The sequence below is a fragment of the Globicephala melas genome, chromosome 6 (genome assembly GCF_963455315.2).
Source record: "Globicephala melas chromosome 6, mGloMel1.2, whole genome shotgun sequence".
In the NCBI taxonomy this organism is placed as follows: Eukaryota; Metazoa; Chordata; class Mammalia; order Artiodactyla; family Delphinidae; genus Globicephala; species Globicephala melas.
The window spans coordinates 80,649,915-80,673,413 of NC_083319.1; the positions used below are offsets into that span (position 1 = coordinate 80,649,915).

Below are 23,499 nucleotides of genomic sequence, written 5' to 3' on the forward strand. Positions count from 1 at the left end.
CTATTTGTCTACTCACAGCCTTGCTATTAAAAGTGTCAACATCATCTCCCACGTTTCCAGGTCAGCAATCTCCCTAAATTGAATGGTGGAAGAGGGGAAGTCAGAACCAGTCAAACACCATCCTTTGGGGAGGAGGGGCTGAATTGACTAAAATACGCTCTAATTCCAGTGGAGTTTAGTCTCAAAACTGAGGGAATAGAGTTGGGAGGCTAAGGAATGATTCTTTAAAATACCGAGGCCTCATCTCTGAGAAAAAATAACAACAACAACAAAATGAAGGGGCTCTTTCATTGTGGATTGTGCAGAGTGACTTCCTTCTAAAGAGTACAGTATAGAAAGGAGGTAAAAGGAGTAACTTTACAGTGGAGAAGAGTGGCTGACATATTCTGTCAGCCAGGTGACTGAGGTCAATATCAACACTACGTCGTGTTGATATTATGTGCTCTTGATATGATGTGATGAAAATATCATTTTACTCCTGTGATCTCCCCTTCAAAACCCCAAAACTCCAGTTTAATCATGAGAAAAACATCACAAATTCTAACTGACGGACATTCTACAGTATCCTTGACTAGTACTCTTCAAAACTTTTAAGGTCATCAAAAACAAGGAAAGTCTGAGAAACTGTCACAGTCAAGAGGAGTCTAATAAAACATGAAAACTAAATATGGCATCTAGGATAGGATCCTGGAATAGAAAAGCGACTTTAGGTAAGAACTAAGGAAATGTGAGTAAAGACTTTAGTCATTAATAATATATCAGGGCTTCCCTGGTGGCACAGCGGTTAAGAATACACCTGCCAATGCAGGGGACACGGGTTTGAGCCCTGGTCTGGGAAGATCCCACATGCCACGGACCAGCTAAGCCCGTGTGCCACAACTACTGAGCCTGAGCTCTAGAGCCCGCAAGCCACAACTACTGAGCCCGTGTGCCACAACTACTGAAACCCGTGCACCTAGAGCCCATGCTCTGCAACAAGAGAAGCCACCGCAACGAGAAGCCCGTGCACTGCAATGAAGAGTAGCCCCCCGCTCGCCGCAACTAGGGAGAAGCCCTCGTGCAGCAACGAAGACCCAATGCAGCCAAAAATAAATAAATTTATTTAAAAAATGATATATCAATATTGGTTCATTAATTGTAATAAATGTACTACACTAATGTAAGATGTTAATAATAGGGGAAATTGGGTACCAGGTATATGGGAACTATCTGTACTATCTTCTCCATTTTTCTATAAATCTAAAACTGCTTAAAAAAAAAAGTCTATTTAAAAAATGGAGGGGGTGGTATCCAGAAAATAACTTTGCCATAAATTTTTTTTTTTTCTTGCGGTACGCGGGCCTCTCACTGTTGTGGCCTCTCCCGTTGCGGAGCACAGGCTCCGGACGCGCAGGCTCAGCGGCCATGGCTCACGGGCCCAGCCGCTCCGCGGCATGTGGGATCTTCCCGGACCGGGGCACGAACCCGTGTCCCCTGCATCGGCAGGCGGACTCTCAACCACTGCGCCACCAGGGAAGCCCTGCCTTAAATTTTTTTAAAAATAAAATTTCCTATTTATGGATCATTTACCATATGCCAGTGATAAACTCTGTACATGGATGATCTCATTTAAATATTTACAATTGTTTATTTATTAGGCACAATTAACCCTCTTTTACAGAAGCTGATGAAAAAGGAAGAGGTCTTATAATGTAAATGGTGGAGCAGGGGTTGGTACCAAGGATCTTTCTGATCCCCAAATTCTAAGTGTACGGAACTCTCACAGTATCCTGGCTTTTCTAGGAAACGTTCATGGAGTTATCATAGGACATGCCTTCCAAAGAGAAAGGGGTATTCTAAATCATGGGGATTGAAGACCTCTACATCTCACTTCTGCCAGGATTATCTTAAAAGTCCCCCAGGTCTAAGTTGGACTTTCAAGCCGGAAAAGATCTGTAGGGGGTCAAAGTTCAACCAAATACGCCATTTGACAAATGGGTAAACTGGGGGATAGCTAGAGTATTTGCCCCAAATCACACAGAAAAGGGCCAAGAACCCAGGTTCAGTCTGTATTATTATTTCTCTCCTTATTTCCTACAACTTCCTCTTTGTAGTTAAGAAGGGAAGTATTAACTGACCTATCTGCCTTCCCCATTTCTCGGATGGGAAACTGCCCCCCAGCCCCCTAAGTTGGTGACACACTGCTCTCCAAGGACACAATGGCATGAGGACTGGACCTGCAGAAGAGATGTCAGGAAGCTTGTTTGCACCGACAAAACCCACATTGTCAGCACATCCTTGTCAAGCACCTACTGAGTGCGGGGACGACGGACTGTGTGTCATGGCGCGGGGGGCGGGGGGTTAGGCCTGCAGAGGATCTGGGGCTCGTAGGATGACTGCGGGAGGCCAGTGGATACAAGTAGTGGGGAGGAGGGCGATGACAGCTCTAGGACAGAGGTCCCTTCCGGGGCGCGCGTTTGGAACCGCCGCGTCAAGCCGCACAGCCGTCATTTCGGGGCCAAGGGCATCCCCTGCGGCCACCCTCGACCCCCACTGCCACCCTCGACCCCCCCACTGCCGCTTGGCCCTTTAAGGGCGGGGGACACTCGCCAGGCGTCACAAAGCGCCGCCACTGCGCGGGGCGGTGGAGAGGAGGCAGGGAAGTGGGAGGAGTGGGAGGAGTGGGAGGGGGAGGGGGGAGGAGGAGGAGGAGGAGGAGGGAGAGGAGGGCGGGGGAGGGAGGGGCGCGCGCACGCGCGTCGCGTCGGGCCGCCCGCCGCCGAGAGCCGCCCTCCCTCCCGACGTGCGCCCCTCCTCCCACTCTCCCTCCCTCCTTCTTCTCGGCTCCGTCGCTCCCGCGGCGCGAGGCGCTCTTGCTCTTCTCCTCCTCCTCCGCCGTCGCCCCTCCCCCCGCGCAGCCGCCGCCGCCGCCGCGAGACCCCCGCGTGCCGTGCTCCCCCCCCCGCCCTTCGGCCCCGCGCGCCCTTCGGCCCCGGCGGCCCCGGAGGAAACGAGAGGGCGAGCGAGCGCGGCGCTCCCGGGCCGGCTCGGCCCCGTCCGCTCACCATCGCCGGCCCTCCGCCGCCTTCCTCCGCTTCCACCTCCTCTCCCCCCCCCCCGCCAAGTTGAGGCCCCCTCCGGGGGGGGGAGGCCCGGGACCCGGAGCGAATTTCTCTAACTCTCTCCACCTTTCCCCCACCCGGCCCGAGTGTGAGGAGAAGGGCCCGGCCCGGCCCGCGTCGTGTGTGAGGAGGAACCGGGCCGGCCCACGGGCCGTCTGGGGCCTGGTCCGGGCCGTCTGGGGCCTGGTCCGGGCCGCCGGGCGTGTGAAGACAGGGGCCCGGTGCGGGCCGCCCGAGGGCGAGCGGAGCGGAGGGGAGGGGCCTGGTCCGGCCCGGCCGGTGCGTGAGGACTGGGGCCCCGGCCCGGCGCCGCCGTCGCCGCGATGGCCCAGCAGCAGATGACCAGTTCGCAGAAGGCCCTGATGCTCGAGCTGAAATCCCTTCAGGAGGAGCCGGTGGAGGGCTTCCGGATCACCCTGGTGGATGAATCCGACCTCTACAACTGGGAGGTTGCCATCTTCGGACCCCCTAACACCCTCTACGAAGGCGGCTACTTCAAGGTACCTCCGACCCCATCTCAGACCAGGCTTCCCCAGGTGGAGGCTGCCGCTTTCGGTAGTTTTCCCGGCCGAGAGTGGGAGCGCGGGTGAGCGGAGGGGGCTGCTCACCTCGGCAGCTCCCTCCCCCCATCGGTGGAGGCAGGAAGGCCTCGCTCGCTCACCAAGTCCCTTTTCTTTGTCATGGGGGCGGGGGCGGGAGGCCAGACTGCACCGGGAAATAGGAAAGCCTCTTTGGCTAGGGTAGTGGCTACCGGAGGAGGAGGGCGGTCTTTGTTTTGTTTCACCAGCCGAGGGTGTACGGAAAGAGAGGTGGTCTGGCTTTCCCCTCTCGTCTTCCCATCTCTGCGCCGGCTGGAACTACCCCAGAGGGCAGAGTGACCTGCACTTATGGGATTGGACCTTTTTTGGGGTGGGGTGGGGGAGGGGTACCGGCCTGTCATTCCGGAGGCTGCCTAGTGGCCTGACATTTGGGGGGTTTGATGGGCTTCTTGCATACTGGTGGTTCCAGCTTCGCATTCCAGCGGGCGTTAATGGAGAATAGGAACCCTAGGGGTGCTAAACAAGGGTGCCTGCATTTTCTTGCCATTAGCCACTTGAGGGAACTGTAATTTAGCCCCCTTTCTGTCCTCGTTTTGTATTTACTTCAGTGGTGTTTCAAAATGCCCTTTGTCCTCACCCTGCCACCAACTTTACTGCCCCCGCTCCCCTCACCCCCCGCCTCCCATGTAGAAATATCCACAGAGGGCGGTACATGTTATGTAGAGAGAGAGTTTCCCACTTTAGGGACACAAAATTGAAACCTTTCGCTCAGATGGTTAACTCTAGCAAATGGGGGGGGGGTGGTCTTACGGATGAAAAGTATCATCTGAGGTGGGATGGTTTCGCAGAGTAGGACCGCTCCTTAACGACCATAGACATTGTTTCTGTTGTTTTCCAGGATGTTAGAACAGTGGTTATTATCATTCCTGAATCCAGTAGTTTCTTTATTCCAAGACAGATAACTTGGAGATACTGAGGGGTTTTTCTTTTTGTTTTTGTTTTTATTTTACCATTTTTTAAGGGGCAAATCACAGGTTGAAGGTCGAATGCTTTAAATGGTGGGGGAACAGAGAGAGGAAAAGAGTGCTTAGGAATTCATTTAATTTAATTTTTTGTTTCCAAAATTAAGTAAAATAGGGCTGTGAGTCAGTCTTGGTTTGTTTTGAAGGGAGGGGCTATCTTGGCAAAAGTTTTAAATGAGTATCTTAGTCATGTAGTTACGTGTATTTTTAAGGAGTACCCAATTACTTTAGTTTCTACTCCTCTAAAGGTAGAAGCCTCAGTTTCAGGCTTGAAATTGGGTCTATTTTGTAGAAAATGTCAGGAATCGATAGGGGAATGTTTAATATTCATGTCTCTGATAGTCACTAAATACCTAATTAAAAACATGTATTCAGTGTTTAGAATATCGTGTATACCAACTGTATGCTTCATGTTTTGTGGTCACCATATGCTGTACTCAGATGCAGATACTTGCAAAATCTACTGGCTAACTTTAGTGAAATGAAGTTTAATTTCCAAAAAGTATCATTGTTTGGGACAATCAGTAGTCAAGATAAATGGATACTAGCTAGAATGATCTTATTCCTATGCAGTTTGTTAAAACAACAAAACAACAACAAACTGTACATGGAAGGAAATAATGGGTTAAAAATTGTAATATTTTTGCTTAAGTAATTGGGAAGGGAGTGCGGTGACCCCTCTCAGTTTGGAATAGGTAGTTTGGAAGGAGGATTCCCTGTAGTATACACTGATTTAAACTAACTGCTTTTTAATTTGTCTTTTTTAAAAAGAATGGTTTGATCTCCAATTTTGTTGCGTTAGATATCTTAATCTTTTTTTTACCTTTAATTGTGACATGTAAAAAAATATATGAAAATTCTTAAACAGGTTTAATGTTTTAGTCTTGTGTAAGAATTTTGGTCAGTTTTGTTTCTTCTGCTTTTGGCAAAGGACTTTGGCTTTTTATACCAAAGTTCTTCGTTGGAAAAAGGCAAATTTATGGTCATGAGCAGTTGACACTGGTGATAAGTTTAAAACCATTGTTTTTTATTTCACTGCTTTTGTGAAACAAGGCTTTTAGTGTGTTTCACTACAGCTGCAGTTAAAAGTTGGCACAGACTTTTCTGTACTACTGTTCTCCCTTATCAAATGGGGGTCCTTGAACATTTAATATAATTTATCAATATTTTCAAGTTAAACTCTTTTTTCTATTTTGCATTACAGTTTCCGAAGGCAGTGAGCTGCCAGTCATTCTTTAAATTTTTCATAACGTAACTCCTTTACTTTTTACATATTAATAGGCTTCTAACTGATCTTTTTCATCATGAAATAGTTGGTTCCAGTCCGTTTTAACTGTGGCATCTGTTGTAGTAGAGATTTGTGAGACCTGTATTTCACAAATTTGTTTTTTCATCCTATTTTTCTTTTTTAAATATCTTGAATCTGTATGATTCTTAGCTTGGGTGGGCAGGGGGAATCTAGATATATGATGGGCAAAGGTAGTTTCTTGTGTCTGATTTTCTGCATGTTATAAACTCTTCTTTGGCTTCACTATCTTTTTGTCTAATTTCTTGATCTCATTATTCACCCAGTGAATTTCTTCGCTGCTTCGAATTTTTCCTCTGGTGTCAACCATTATAGAACATAAAGTAGGAGATGACTTAGAACACCCAGAACACGTCTGAACTTAATTTTGCTAATGTGGAGCAAGTTGGAATTTTATTATGTTACTGGAAGAATAACTTGTCGATCAAGTGAGCAGTTAGTGATGACTTTTAACACGTTCACCTCCGTTCCTTTAAAAAGAACTGTCTTTTCAAGTAAGTCCTGATAATGATCATAACTTAGTGTGGCTGCTTTAGTATAGAACCTCCTTGGAACGCCTGCATTATTTATCTAAATGCACAATAGCAGTGAGTCTAGATACCAGAAAATGAGAGTGACTCTTTCATGATAGGAATAACGTTGAAGTTTAAGTGATGCAGAATGTTTAAAGTATTGCAGTTTTTGTAGTTTTGGTTTTATTCAGTAATGTAAGGGAATGAAATATAGGCGTGTTTCTTTTTTGGATAACTCCCAACTAATAAAATTTAGGAAGTATTTGTGATATACGCAAAGTTTTTCTTAATAGGATCTTCTTCATCAGACTTACCGCTTTGTTTTGTATTAAAGAAACTCTTCAATAGTTGTTTTTTAAAATAAAGGACATGCATTATTTTCATTTGTTCTAGAGTAAATGAATGTATTCTTTGCATGCCACCCCCCCCCAAAAAAAAAAAAACACACCAAACTACCAAACTTAACCTCTGTGCCTGGCAATGGTCTTCAGATTATATATAGCACATTCTATTTTATGACTTTAAAATTCTTAACATACAGTTGAAACAATTTTTCTAAGCAACTGTTAGTCTTTTTGGTGTAGGGATCCTTTTGAGAACTTGATAAATTTTCTTCAAAAGACAATGAGGACACAGAAAGTAGTTTGTATGCATTTTCAGATGGTTAACTGACCTGTTAAGAATCCCTCTTTTGGGACTTCCCTGGTGGTCCAGTGGTTAAGACTCCGCCTTCCAATGCAGGGGACAAGGGTCTGGGAGCTAAGACCCGACACAGCCAAATAAATAAATAAATATTTAAAAAAAAAAACAACAAAAAAGAATCTCTGTTTTAAGGGATTGGATTGGCAACTTTAAAAACAAAATTAAACAAACACCTTTGACATTATAAAAGTATTGCTATTTTTTTAGAAAACAATTTCATGATGAATCAGTCAGTTAAAATTTTCTTAGTTTTAAGTTTTTCCTCAGTTGCTTTAAGAACACCTCTTGGGCTTTTAGCTGTTACCTTTTCTGGAAGCTGAACTTGTCTTGAGTGCTGGGTGAACTAAAGCAACATTGTAAATGGAAACGTGGTTAATGTCCAATGGTTTGGGGCACTAAATGCAATTTTAGTCCCCTATCCCCAGCCCCCACCTCTGGCAAATATAACACCTCAGTATTTCATAGAGTATGCTTTTACTGTATTAAGTTGATTCCAAGATGCATATTTTTCTAGTTTCACTTCTCAAATTTGGAATGAGTCCATGAAGTCTTAGAATTGCCATCAGCCAGCTGACACTAGTGACCTAGGTGTAAGAGACCCTTCCATTGAAATCTTCTGATAAAATTTTTTTAAATGCCAGCATCAGTGTCTTAAATTTGATAAAATAAGGATTATTTCTTTTTGAACCAAGGATTTGTGTCCTCAGTACTTTTTGCTGCTTATTGATTCCCCTTTTTCAGAGGTTTGTGTTCGTAAACAATATTTATCGAACACACATCAAAGGCAAGCACTGTAGGAAGTGTTACTACCTTTTAGTTAGTAAGGAAAAGAATTCGGACATTGATAACCTTAGAGCTTTTATGAATGATCTTCATAAAAATCTTTGTGCAGACTTTGAAATACAGAAATGTGAGGTGTAGGTGTTACTGACAGAATTGTAATGGTAATTAAAATCAGAGTTTTAAGGCCAGTTAGCACATTGGTCAACATAACCACAGTTTGTCATGATGAAATGTTCTGTTCCATCTTTGCAACTTAGTATTAGTGGTCCTAGTCTAAGGTTCCAGAAGAATCTGTTGGAGACAGGTGAAATAAAGGAGATCACCTAAGAAATTGGCCTACTTCTGCTAATCTAGTTATGGGAAAATAACAGGAAGAGTTACAAATTCAGGGTTTACGACTATAGAACTCCATCTTGCTGAAAGGTCCTATTTAAAAGTTTTAATTCTTTTATGTTCCTGAAATTCTTTTGGACTGTTTCGTGTACAGCTACATAGATATCCAAATAAGACTGAGCTGAGCCTCTTTGAAAGTGTTTTGTCAACACAGAATTAATTCATTTCAGCTTTATTCAGAGAGAAATTGTTATTCAGAGTTGTATGCTTAATGTTTCTTTAAACTAATTGATTCTGAAGTGAATGGAATGATAGATACTAAATTGAAGAGATAATTTTAGTTTGGATTGCCAAGGTTTGATTTTACATAAATATTCTTCCATATGAGAATTGGAATATTCAGATTTGGGAATATGTATTTAAGATAGAAAATGAATATCCACTTTAAGCACCTTTACTTGATTTGTTTTAATAACAAATATAAAAATGTTTTTGTTACAATCCAATAAATTAAATTTCTGTGGTAAACCTATTGGTAAGGTAAGTAGAATGAGCACTTAGAACATGCTAAAACTCTGAAGGTCATATCTAATTGCAGATACACGCTACTATCCTTATTACAGTAATATAGATATTAGTAGCTAACATTTATTGAGTGCTTACTGTGTGCCACATACTTTAAATAGAATATCTCATATAATCCTCCTGCGAGGTGTGGCTGCTATTATATATATATGGAAACAATCATAGAGTTTGTTTAACTTGCTCGGGGTCCTCAGCTAGAAAGTTGTAATACCAAGCTGGACTACCAGACTGCTTGACTCTAAAGCCTGTGTTATTCTCTTGGTGAGATCTTTTATCTCTCAGGATGTTGTTTGAAGGTATAAAAGTGGAGCTTTAAGAAAATAAAATTTATGGATGAGACTTCCCTGGTGGTCCAGTGGTTAAGACTCTGTGCTTCCACTGCAGGGGGCACAGGTTCGATCCCTAGTCGGGTGACTAAGATCCCATATGCTGCATGGTGCGGTTCAAAAAAAAAAAGGAAAAGAAACTTTATGGAGCATTTGAAAAGGAACTATTTTTATTTTAAATTTTATAAGTTTAAAGGTCACAAGGTAATTGTCCCTTCAAATTATGGGGAGAGATTGTTATGACTTCAGCTTATAACTGTTAAATTCACTGGAAAAATTGGATTTGTTGTTGTTCTTGGACTACTTGGATTAGAGAGTAACAAATCATGTTGCAGAAGGATTTTTTTTTTATTGGCAAATTAATTCCTTTAATAGCAACTTTCTCATTACTTTAAGGGGAGAGTGGGAAGGTGCTAGAGTTGAGAAATATGTCTAAAAAAACTAATCTTGAGGTTAGAAATGATGATAAAACACCTCTGAAGTGATGGTGGGAGATCATAGCGGGAGTTAAATTTCTTAATACAATATTGGTTTATGCTTTTTTTTTAATAGATCTTTATTGGAGTATATAATTGTTTCACAATACCGTGTTAGTTCCTGTTGCACAACAAAGCGAATCAGCCATATGCATACACATGTTACCATATCCCCTCCCTCTTGAGCCTCCCTCCCATCCTCCCTATCCCACCCCTCTAGGTCATTGCAGAGCACCAAGCCGATCTCCCTGTACTATGCTGCTGCTTCCCACCAGCCAACTATTTTACATTCCGTAGTATATATATGTCGATGCTACTCTCCCTTTGCCCCAGCTTCGCCCTCCCACCCCATGTCCTCAAGTCCATTCTCTGTGTCTACCTCTTTATTCCTGCCCTGAAACTAGGTTCATCAGTACCATTTTTTTTTTCTTTTTAGATTCCATATATATGCGTTAGCATACGGTATTTGTTTTTCTCTTTCTGACTTACTTCACTCTGTATGACAGACTCTAGGTCCATCCACCTCACTACAGATAACTCAATTTCGTTTCTTTTTATGGCTGAGTAATATTCTATTGTATATATGTGCCACATCTTTATCCATTCATCTGTCAATGGACATTTATGCTTTTAAAATAATAGTCTTAATGCTTTTCCAAGTATATTTAAGCACCATAGGAAACTTAATCAGTGTAAGATTAAAACTTACTTTGTTGTTCTTTCAGTTGAGTCTGTTAACTGGTATTCCTTTTTTTTTTTTTTAAAGGGAACGCTGTTTATTTATTTATTTATTTTGGCTGTGTTGGGTCTTCGTTTCTGTGCGAGGGCTTTTCTCTAGTTGCGGCGAGCAGGGGCCACTCTTCATCGCGGTGTGCGGGCCTCTCACTATGGCGGCCTCCCTTGTTGCGGAGCACAAGCTCCAGACGCGCAGACTCAGTAGTTGTGGCTTACGGGTCTAGTTGCTCCGTGGCATGTGGGATCTTCCGAGACCAAGGCTCAAACCCGTGTCCCCTGCATTGGCAGGCAGATTCTCAACCACTGCGCCACCAGGGAAGCCCTGGTGTTCCTTATCTCTGTTGACAGCATCTTTATTTACTTTTGGAACTATTGATACATGTAATAATTTGGATGAGCATTACACTGAGTGAAAAAAAGTCAATCTCAAAAGGTTACATATTGTATGGTCCCATTTATATAACATTCTTTTTTTTTCTTTTTTAATAAATTTATTTTATTTATTTATTTTTGGCTGCGTTGGGTCCTCGCCGCTGTGTGCAGGCCTTCTCCAGTAGCGGCGAGCAGGGGCTACTCCTCACTGTGGTGCGCGGGCCTCTCATTGCGGTGGCCTCTCCCATTGCCGAGCATGGGCCCCAGGCGTGTGCGCTTCAGTAGTTGTGGCACATGGGCTTCAATAGTTGTGGCTTGTGGGCTCTAGGACGCAGGCTCAGCAGCTGTGGTGCACAGGCTCGGTTGCTCCGCGGCATGTGGGATCCTCCTGGACCACGGCTTGAATCTGTGTCCCCTACGCCGGCAGGCGGATTCCCAACCACTGTACCACCAGGGAAGCCCTATATAACATTCTTGAAATGTCAGAAGTATAAACAAAAACAAGTCAGTGGTTGCTAGGGGGTTAGAGATGTTGGGGTGGGGGGAAGGAGGTGGATGTGATTATGAAGGAGGAGCATAGGGGAGATCTTTGTGGATGCAGTAGTTCTGTAACTTAATTGTGTTGGTAGTTACACAGATCTACACAGACCATAAAATGACACAGAACTACACTCACATATTGTACCAGTGTCAAATTCCTAGTTCTAATATGAGACTATAATTATGTAAGATGCAACCATTGGGGGAAGTTTAGTGAAAGGTACAGATCTCTCATTACTATCTTTGCAAATATATGTTGTGAATCTATAACTATTCTAAAATAAGATGTTAAAAAATTTAATCATCAGAGGAAGCCATATATTCATGCGTTAATTACAGCATCTTAAGATCATTGCCATAGTTTCAGTCTGTTGTGTATTTGGATTTTCAAATTTCACAGTTATCTGCTTTTCTGTATTTGCTGCATGGGCAGCTGATGCTTAATTTGAGGGATAAATCCCTTGAAATAATTTGGATTATGTGGCTCATTTAGTAGCATACATAGAAATTCAGATTGTAAACATTGAATGTTTACTACCTCATTGAAAATAACCATGGTCCCATTTATAAGATAATATTAAGAATTGGCAAAGTCACAAAACCTTGGACAATATGTAGTAATTCTTTATAGAAACAGAGTGATTTAAAGCTTAGAAAACAGATTTTTAAGTTTACTTGAAACCATACCTGATATATATAAGGCAAAATAAAAAAGTGTCATTATTCAAAGGAATATTCTTATGATTTGAAACTTTACTTTTGAAATTGTTGGTAGAGGCACAGGTAAAATTAGTCTAATACTTCATGTTCACATTTCATTTTTGACTAAAATATACTATTACTCAGATTATTTCCCTCATTTACCAAGTTGAATCTGAATCACCTTTGGATGTTTTAAAAAAAAGTCCACACTGAAGAAGTAAAGATTTGCCACTAATAAGAACATTAAGAAGTGTGTAATAGGTTCTGAAGGCAGTTCTCAAAAAAAGAAGTCTTGAATTGTTTTGAGTAGTGGCAGTCTGGCATTGTTGGAGTGGGTGTATAGCCAGCCTTCTGAGGTGTTTGCTCTGAAGGGGGCAAAGCTCATTTGAGTTCTGGTCGTTGGGTTTAAAACAAACAAACAAAAAAACCTTATTACTTAAGAAGGCTCGTCTTGGTCTTGTCACATAACTGCTGTTTCTCCCATTGGCGAAATAGGGGTAGGAGTAATATATTTAAGCCATTAAGGGCTAACCCCTGTGGGAAAACTTCAGCCCTAAAGGTAAAAAAAGAAAAAAACCACCACAACAACAAGGTCCTACTGGATAACATAGGGAACTATAGCCAATATCCTGTGATAAACCATAATGGAAAAGAATATGAAAAAGAATATATATGTGTATAACTGCGTCCTTTGCTGTACAGCAGAAATTAACACAACATTATGAATCTACTGTACTTCAATAAAACTTAAAAAGAAAAAAATTATAGTAACTGTGTCCTCAGGGTTTCTACTCTGAGTTCTTTGGACCTTGTTAATCATATTTCAACATTTACTCTAAATAAGAATGAGGGAAAAATTACTAGACAAAAAAAGAGAAGTCTTACTGAAGATATGGAAATTCTGTAGAATTTAGATTAAGATCTAAGGAATCTAATATTGAAAGGGTTTTAAGGGGAGAGCACTTACTGAGTTTTGAATTGATGAGTTGCCCCTTTTCTTATATAACCATTTTTTTCTGAAGTTATTATTTTTTTTAATTGGTAAATTGTAGAATAAGTTATCTTTTGAGGGAGGTCACATCCTTTGAGAATGATAGTTGTGCCCCCGAATTCTGCATGCAGTTTCAAGAAATTACTGATACCTGAATTTCTTCCTTAGATCTTAGGTGATTCAGTCCCTCGTCTAGAACATAGTGGTAAGACTAGTGGCTCAATATTTGGATTGCTTAGTTCTTCTAGTTGTGCTTTCCCTTTCTGGAAGAAATTGGATTTTATTTGGGTTTTTCCATCAGTGACATTTTTCTATAGTTGCCAGGTTGCCTCAATTAAATCTAATGTTCTTGGTGACTGAAGGTTTAGCTAAAAATTAAGATTGAGTTCTTGGTTATATAGTAATATAGCAAATTAGGATCTCTGTAAAGGGCTTCTCTTATAATTTAAGTATTATAAAACATTTAGGAGAGGTTAAGAATTTTGGAGCAATGATAATGAGAGGCATTAGCAAAACCTGCTAGATATAGCAACCTTGACTTCTGTAGTCCCATGAAGATCAAGATTGCTTAACCTCATTTTGGAAAATCTAATGAATAAAACAAAACAATTAAACCCAGTTTTGTTTTAGCCTTACTTTTTAGAATATCAGAAGACATTAGATCTTTTAAAAACAGACTAGAAGTGCATTTCAGAAGTGCAGAATTTCTTATAAAGTGGAGGATTTTGAAATAAATTATGAATATTTTAATGGTTCTTGATACATTAAAGGAATCAGAATAATTAGAAAAGTATATTTTTATCACTGTACTTGTGCTTTGATAATACTCTGCATGCATGCAGTTTGTTAAAGAATAATTTTGGTGACTTTTAGCCAAATATATATATATATATTTTTTCTCCCCTCTCCAATATATATAAAGTCTCCTAAATATAAGATTAACTACATCTTGATCATTCTGTTTACATATACACCTTGAATGAAATAATTCTTAACAAGGTAGAGTAGGGAGGGAACTTTTAAAATAGGTTACATTTCTGTGGCTTGTGAACTGTAACAAACAAGCTCTCCTGGGTTATTGTTCCAGCTACCAGATATGTCCCGAAGACTTACATGTCTGCATCTCTAATTAGACCTCTCTTGAGTTTTTGCCTGCCTAGTACACATTTACACCAGTGTGTCCTACTTACACTAAACACTAAACTGAACTCTACCTTTCCCATAAGCCTCTTCTATATTAATTCTCCTGGATATTGGACATTGTCTACCTAGTCACACAAGCCTAGAAGCTGGAAATCAGTTCAGATGATTTCTGCTTCCTCTTTCCACATATCCAGTTATTTTTAGTATCTCATGTCTCTGGTATTTAGCCCCTAATCTTTATTCCTACTCTCACCATGTAAATTCCCATTCAGTTGTCACTCACTTGGACTTCGACAGCAGTGTTTTGTGCCCCTTCAGTCTATAATGCCACCAGAGTAACCTATCTAAAGCTCTAATCTGACCTGTCCCCACCAAAAAAACAAAAACAAAAACAACTTATCAGTCCATCTTCCACAAAATTAAATAAAAATTCCTTTGTGTGACATATAAGGCCCTTCATGATCTGGTTGTTGCTTACTTTTCCAACTGTATTTTCTGTTCTTGCCCCATAGGTGGTCTTTGACAGTGCCATTGCCTAAGCCGTTACCTGTCTGGAATGCCTTTTTCATTTTTCAATGTTTCTCGCATCCTCTTTAGTCCGTGAACTCCAGCTTGTATCTTAAGACACAGTTCACTGCGAATGACCTCTTGGATTCTCTCCTGTTAATCCCCACTCTCCCTAATTAGATTGTTTTAAAATAAACCCCAGATATCATATCCTTTCATCCCTAAATATTGGAGTCCGTAAAAGATAAAGAATCTTTCTAAAAACATAATTGTATTATCCTTACACTTATTAAATAAACAATTCCTTAATATTATCTAATATCCAGTCAGTGTTCAGATTTTCCCAATTGTCTCACAGACATAATTTTAAGTTAGTTTGAGTCAAAATCCACAGTAAGGTCCACGATTGCATTTGGTGATGTGCCTCTTAAGACTGTAATAGATTTCCCTTCTTCCTTTTTTAAAAAATAGCAGCTTTATTGAGATATAATTTACATACAATTCACCCATTTAAATGTACAATTCAGTGACTTTTAGTATATTCACAGAGTTGTACAACCATCACCACAATTTTAGAATATTTTCATCACTCCAAAAAGAAACCCCGTACCCTTTAGCAGTCACTCCCCATTTCTCCCCATGCTCTAGGCAACCTGTCTGCTTCCTGGGACTATAGGTTTGCCTATTCTGTAAACATATAGATTTGTATTTCATATAAATGTAATCATATAATATGTGGCCTTTCATTTAGCATATTGTTTACAAGATTCATATATGTTGTGGCATGTATCAATACTTCATTCCTTTTCATTGTTAAATAATGTTCCATTGTATGGACATTTTATTTATCCATTCATCAGTTCATGAACATTTGGGTTGTTTTCCACTGTTTGGCCGTTATAAATAATGCTGATACAAACATTTGTGTACAAGTGTTTTCATTTCTCTTGAGTATTTACCTAGGAATAGAATTACTGGGTCATATGATAACTCTATGTGTAACTATTTGAGGAACTGCCAGACTGTTTTCCAATTTTACATTCCCACTGGTAGTATGGTGGTTCTAATTTCTCTACATCTTCAGCAACACTTGTTCTCTCTCTCTTTAAAAAAGAAAAATTGTTTGTTGGCAACTGAATATATTTAATTACTGAACTGCTGTCTTCAGTTTTAAGACATTAAAACTAGACTGATGATAATTATATTTTATTCCAAACTGAAGATATTATTATAGTACCAAAAGTAAAGTTACAATGTTTCTAGCCCTGGAGGTCACCAGACATTTGTTATAAAGTAATTATGGTAAGTTTTGGCCCCAAATCTGGTTAGCTACCTATTTTTTCCACATTATTTCTTCTCTGCTTTAACTCAGACATCTTTGTGCAGGACTTAGTCTTATCTCAGCTTCAACATGGAGCCACTTAAATTTAGTTTAGTAGATTTGGTGGGGAAAAATACTAAGTTCATGATGGATTAATCTTATCATGTAGCTATTATATAGGAATATATTTTTTCCTAACAAAGATGTAATGAGGAACATTTATTAAGGGTGTTCATTTATTATTTTTCTTAAAATTAGTCTAGGAAAACAATTCAAGCAGTATGAAAGTCTTTCTCTCCCCCGAAAATCACTTAACTGTTTGAATGTAATCCTCCAGAAATATTCTATGTATCTACAAACATATCTATGCATTTTAAAACTATGAATGTGGTTATACTATAAGTATTTTTCTGCGTCTTGCTTTTTTTTTTAAATTTATTTATTTACTTATTTTTGGCTGCATTGGGTCTGTGTTGCTGTGCGCGGGCTTTTCTCTAGTTGCTTCGAGCGGAGGCTACTCTTCGTTGTGATGCGCGGGCTTCTCATTGCAGTGGCTTCTCGTTGTGGAGCACTGGCTCTAGGCGCACAGGCTTCAGTAGTTGTGGCACGCAGGCTCAGTAGTTGTGGCTCGCAGGCTGTAGAGCACAGGCTCAGTAGTTGTGGCGCATAGGCTTAGTTGCTCCGCAGCATGTGGAGTCTTCCTGGATCAGGGTTGGAACCTATGTTCCCTGCATTAGCAGGCAGATTCTTAACCACTGCACCACCAGGGAAGTCCATGCATCTTGCTACTTAAAAAACAGTTTATTTTGGAGATCTTTCCATTATTAATATTTATGGGTTATCTCATCATTTGTAACTGTTGTACAATATTCAAGTCGTTAAGGAAGTACTTTATTTATTCCCCTATTCATGAAAAATTGTTTTCAGCTCTTTACTCTGACAAGCAAGGCTGAACAGGAAATTTTTACATACCTCTATACTTTTGTGAGTGGATTTGTTGGATTAAAGGGTATGTGTATTTAATTTTACTAGATAGTCAAATTACCCTTCAAAAATGTTAATATATATTCTGTGATGAAACATGAGTATTGTCAAAGTATAAAATTTGCAGTCCTGATAAATCAGCCTTTATGATGGTTGTTTCTTTTCTTTTTTATTTATTTGTTTATTTTTGGCTGTGTTGGGTCTTCGTTGCTACGTGAGGGCTTTCTTTAGTTGCGGTGAGCAGGGGCTACTCTTCGTTGCGGTGCGTGGACTTTTCGTTGTGGTGGCTTCTCTTGTTGTGGAGCACAGCCTCTAGGCATGCAGTCTTCAGTAGTTGTGACTTGCGGGCTCTAGAGCACAGGCTCAGTAGTTGTGGCGCACGGGCTTAGTTGCTCCATGGCATGTGGGATCTTCCTGAACCAGGGATTGAACCCGTGTTTCAGCATTGGCAGGCAGATTCTTAATGACTGCACCACCAGGGAAGTCTGGTTGTTTGTTTGTTTGTTTCTTATTTATTTATGGCTGCGTTGGGTCTTAGTTGCTGCATGCGGGCTTTCTTTAGTTGCGCTGAGCAGGGGCTACTCTTGGTTGTGGTTTGTGGGCTTTTCATTGTGGTGTCTTCTCTTGTTGCGGAGCACGGGCTCTAGGCACATGGGCTCAAGTAGTTGTGGCACAGGGGCTCTAGAGCGCAGGCTCGGCAGTTGTGGCTCACGGGCTTAGTTGCTCCCCAGCATGTGGGATCTTCCTGGACCAGGGCTCGAACCCGTGTCCCCTGCATTGGCAGGCGGATTCTTAACCACTCTGCCACCAGGGAAGCCCCAGTTGTTTCTTTTAATTGTGAATGAAATTTAGCTTACTTTCATGTCATTGGCCATTTGTAACATTTATGCAAGTTAACTATCCTTGTTCTTTGCCCATTTTTCTTTAGGTTTTTTTTTTTAATAGAATAAAGGCTGCTTGCATAAAGGAAGTTAGTCATTGGTCAGATGTATTGCATGTTGCAAATATCTTTTCTTTGTGTGTCATTTATTAATGATGTAATTTAAAATATTGTGCCTAGAATTCTGTCCAATGTTAAACATGAAGACAAGTGTAGAGAAAATTGTGTTGTAACTGTTGTAACAGCTGAGAAGAAGAATTTGTAGGGTTGAGAATAAGTTCTCTTAACATTGTCATGTGGGTTACTCATATCTTTTTTTTTTTTCTCATATCTTAATGAACAAGCTTGATACTAATAATGTACAAGCTGATACGGAGGTACCTGCATTTTTCTGTGTACGTGGCAGTAACACTTTTTTTTTTTTTTTTTAAACTCAAAATACGGGCTTCTCTGGTGGCGCAGTGGTTAAGAATCCACCTGCCAATGCAGGAGACATGGGTTCGAGCCCTGGTCCGGGAAGATCCCACATGCTGCGGAGCAACTAAGCCCGTGCGCCACAACTGCCGAGCCTGTGCTCTGTAGCCCGCGAGCCACAACTACTGAGCCCGCGTGAGCCTAGAGCCTGTGCTCTGCAACAAGAGAAGCCACTGCAATGAGAAGCCCGTGCACTGCAAGGAAGAGTAGCCCCCGCTTGCTGCCACCAGAGAAAGCCCGCCCATAGCAACAAAGACCCAACGCAGCCAAAAATAAATTGAACATAAATAAATTTTTAAAAAACACCTCAAAATATTTATACCCAGTTATAAGTGAACACATGTTTATGGTAGAAAGTTTTTAAAGTTCTTGAAACTACGAAGAAAAAAGTCACTTGTGGGCTTCCCTGTTGGTGCAGTGGTTAAGAATCTGCCTGCCAATGCAGGGGACATGGGTTTGAGCCCTGGTCCGGGAAGATCCCACATGCCGCGGAGCAACTAAGCCCGTGCGCCACAACTACTGAAGCCTGCATTTTAAAGCCCGTGAGCCACAACTACTGAAGCCCGCGTTCCTAGAGCCTGTGCTCCGCAGCAAGAGAAGCCACTGCAATGAGAAGCCCGCGCATTGCAATGAAGAGTACACACAACTGCAGAAAGCTCACATGCAGCAACGAAGACCCAACAGAGCCAAAAATAAATAAATGAAATAAATTAATTTTAAAAAATCTTTTAAAAAGTCACTTGTAATGATGCTATCCAGAAATAATACTTTAAAGTATATTTCTTCTGAAATACACTGTATTTCATCTAAAAAGTTGGATACCGTGTATCCATTTTAAAAAAACTTAACATATTTTGAACATTTTCCCAACTAGTCATTATTTAACCTTTCCCCTTTTGTTGGATCTGGAGATTTATTTTGCTTTCTAAAGAATACTATGTTGAACACATTTTTATATCTATATTTGTGTTTTTCACATAAGTTTCTGGTACTGGATATATTGGGTCAAAAGTTATGAGTGCCTACATATTATCATATTTAGAGAACATATTTTGAACTGGTTTTGACAAGATAAAATGCAACAGTAAAAATGACAGTTTTCTTGAGGTCAAGGAAACCACTAAAGAGAGATGACTATTATGGCTTTAGTTTCAAATCATTATATATCGAAAAGTTAAAGGAACTAGAATAATCAAAACAATTTTGAAAAAGAACGAAGTTGGAAGACTCACAATGTCCAATTTTAAGATGTACTGTAAAGCTACACTAATCAAGACAGTGTGGTGTATTGGCCAAAGGCATGGAATAGGGGGCCCAGAAATAGACTTATTCAGATATAGTCAACCGATTTTTTGACAAAGGTGCAAACATACTTCAATGGAGAAAGGACAGTCTTTTCAAATATACGATGTTGGAAAACTGGGGATCCACATGTAAAGTGAGCCTCAACCTATGTAACATATATCTTATACACAAATTAACTCGAATCATAAACCTAAATGTAAAACATAAAGCAGTAAAACCTTTAGAAGAAAGCATTGGGAAAAGTCTTCTTGACCTAGGGTTTGGCAAAGAGCTCTTAGATACAGTACCAAAAGCATGATCTGTGAAAGAAAAAATTGGTGAAGTGAACTTCATCAGAATTTAAAACTTTTTCCTGGGCTTCCCTGGTGGCGCAGTGGTTGAGAGTCCACCTGCCGATGCAGGGGACACGGGTTCGTGCCCTGGTCCGGGAAGATCCCACATGCCGCGGAATGGCTGGGCCCGTGAGCCATGGCCGCTGAGCCTGTGCGTCCGGAGCCTGTGCTCTGCAACGGGAGAGGCCACAACAGTGAGAGGCCCGCGTACCGCAAAAAAAAACCAAAAACAAAACACTTTTTCCTGTGAAGGACACAGTTAAAGAGAATGAAAAGATATGCCATGAATTGGGAGAATATATTTGCAAAGCACATATCTTAGAAAGGACTTATATCCAGAATTTATGAAGAGCTTTCAAAACTCAACATAGGGGGAAAAACCCCTAAAAAATCAACAACCCAGTTTCAAAAATGGGTGAAAGATTTGAACAGATATTTCAATAAAGATGTTTGGATGGCTTATAAGCACATGTAAAGATGCTCATCTTTAGTCATTAGGGAAATGCAAATTAAAACCACAATGAAGTGCCATTTACGTATCTTTTAGCATGGCTAAAATAAAATAATAAAATATTGCACTGACAGTACTGAGTATTGGTGAGGATGAGGATTAGCTGAAACTAATACTTCTGGTGAGAATGCAGACTCTGGAAAAGTCTGTCAGTTTATTACAAAGTATACAATTACCATCTGTCTCAACAAGCCCATTTCTAGGAATTTGTCTTAGGGCAATATAAACTTACTGTTTACACAAAAATGTGTATGTGAATGTTTGTAGCAGCACTATTCATAATTGCCCCAAACTGGAAACAACCCAAATGTCCTTCAGTGGGTGAATGGATAAGTAAACTGCTATATCTATATTATGGAATGCTATTCAGCAATAAAAAGGAATCAAGTATTGACATACTAGTAATATGGATAAGTATCAAAGCATTATGGCAGTCACATAAGATTACATTCTGAATGGGTCTAACATGATATTCTCGAAAAGACAAAACCGTAGGCACAGAGAACAACAGATCAGTGGTTGCCAGGGTTTGGGGGTGGAGGAAGGGTTTGACTACAAAGGGATAGCGTGAGGGAATTCTTTGTGGATATTGGAATTGTTTTGTATTCTATTTATGGTGGTGCTTACAAGAATCTATGTACATGCTAAAACTTATAAAAGTGTATGCCAAGGAAGTGAATACTGCTAGATGTAAATTTAAAAAGTAAAAAACTTACAGATTTAATTATCTTACAATTTTATTTGTCGATTATACCTCAGTAAGGCTGAAAAAATAAGACACAGTAAAAATTTTAAAGAATAAAAGAAAATGTCCTTGTTTTAGAAAAAGATGCAGAAATGACTTTTTATAAATAACAGAGTACCACAGACTGAGTGGCTTATAAACAACAGAAATTTATTTCTCACAGTTCTGAAGGCTTGAAGTCTGAGATCAGGTTGCCATCATGGTCAGGTTCTAGTGAGGGCTCTCTTCCAGGTTGTAGACTTATTGTATCCTTACGTGGTAAGAAAGAGGGCAAGAGAGCTCTCTGGGTTCCCTTGTTTTAAGGGTGCTGATTCCATTAACGAGCATTCTACCCTTAAGACCTAATTGCAGCCCAAAGGTCCTTCTTCTAATATCACATTTGGGGTTAGGATTTCAGCATGAGTTTTGGGGGACATAAATTTGATCCATTGCAAACAACATCCAGCTTTGGCATAAAATATTACAATTTAGTTGTATCTTTAGGATAAATTCCTAGGAATAGATTTTATGGTTCAAATATGTTTACATCTAAAGACATTTGTTACAAATTTAATATGATTTTCATAAAAATTAGATTGAAGCAAGTTCCTGAAGGATATTTAGATTTTCATTTTCTTTCCTGAGTGATATCCAATGCCTGAGTAGTATTGGTATTGAATACTAACAACTTTTAAGTTTAATAACCAGTTACGTAGAAGCTAGAGGAGGAGAAAAAGTAAAGGAAGACAGATATCAATCCATTTCAACATAAGTAAGGATTCCCAAAATTTAGTGCTTTCCATTAGAATTAAAGTATTTTGGGAAGTAGTGAATTTTTTGTCCCTGGGGATAGTCAAATGCATGTTGGATGACACCTAGGGATAGTGTTCTAAGAGGATATTAATCATCTGCATGAGTGATTAAACTGCTTTAGAATCATGTTGGAAACTTTTAGAAATAAAAGATTCCTGGCTCTATTCTCACACACTATTTTATAGATTCACCCTTTTTTTGTTTGTTTGTTTGGTTGCGCCTTGTGGCATGTGGGATCTTAGTTCCCCGACCAGGAATCGAACCCATGCCCCATGTAGTAGAAGCACTGGGTCTTAACCACTGGACCTCCAGGGAAGTCTCTAGAATCAGAATCTTTTGAGACTCTGGTGGGCATCTCCAGGTGGTTCTGATGTAAAGCAAGGTTCCTATTGCTGAGATTCAGTATGATTCTATGTTTTGCTTTATTTTTTGGGTAGAGTGCATTTATGTTCCAAAGGTAATGTATCTATAAGTTCTTTATTAGCCAAAAAAGGATACTTTAAAATTCATTGTTATGTAGCTTCTCTCTACCACCAAATACTTATCTTCCCCTCCTACAGGTGAAACACACACCCGTGAAATTATAAACAAATTTTTTTAAGCTTTTGAATTGTTGTTAATAGCTTGCCTAATTTTATTCAAAGGATTTTTGTGCATGATTTTTAAAAATTGAAGTATAGTTAATTCACAGTGTTGTGTATGTATGTTTTTTTTTTTTTTTTTTTTTTTTGCGGTACGCGGGCCTCTCACTGTTGTGGCCTCTCCCGTTGCGGAGCACAGGCTCCGGACGCGCAGGCTAAGGGTTCACATGCCACAACTGAGGAGCTGGCAAGCCGCAACTAAAGGAGCCCTGGAGCTGCAACTGAGGAGCCCACGTGCTGCAACTAAGACCTGGTGCAACCAAATAAATAAATAATTTTAAAAAAAAGAATATTGTTCTTTTTGCCCTCCTGGGTTAATCAAGTAGAAGGCAGTGAGTAAAAGTTGAATTGTTTTCTGTTGTAAAAAGGCTTGTGGTTAGATTTTTTTTTTAAAGTGCTGTTTAGTTTTAACTAAGTTATTGGGCTTTTATGGGCTATGATTTGAGTCTATAAGCAGATTTAGAGATTATAGCCTCAAGGTTGTCACTTAAAACTATTGATGATATTTATTTCTCAGTGGAGTTGGAGAGTAGGCGTTAAGTATTTTAGTGATCCTTTGGATTTTACTGTGCTAAATCTTGTTCTCAATGTTAAAGAACAGAGAGGCAGTATAGTATAGTGGTTAAAAATATTAACTCTAGAGTTGGACAGCTAGGTTCCAGTTCAGGGTCTATAGCGGTGATCTTGGGCAGATTATTTAACCTCTGTATGTCTTAATTTCTTTTGTAAAATGGGGGAAAGTATGGCATCTACTCTGTTAGGGATACTGTGAGAATTAAATACAGTACGTTAGTACATGTAGAAGTACTTAGAATGTGCCTGCTATAGAAAAAGCACTC

The 23,499-nt window shown here is 40.1% G+C and overlaps 1 protein-coding gene across 1 annotated transcript in view; it reads left to right on the forward strand.

Annotated features, from left to right (window-relative positions):
- Positions 1 to 2,929: 2,929 nt before the first annotated feature.
- Positions 2,930 to 23,499, forward strand: part of UBE2R2 (ubiquitin conjugating enzyme E2 R2) — a 94,770-nt gene continuing 74,200 nt past the window's right edge. The window contains exon 1 of the mRNA XM_030832710.3: positions 2,930 to 3,601. Coding sequence (XP_030688570.1) covers positions 3,425 to 3,601 — 177 coding nt within the window. The 5' untranslated portion in view covers positions 2,930 to 3,424. The remainder of the gene's footprint in view (positions 3,602 to 23,499) is intronic.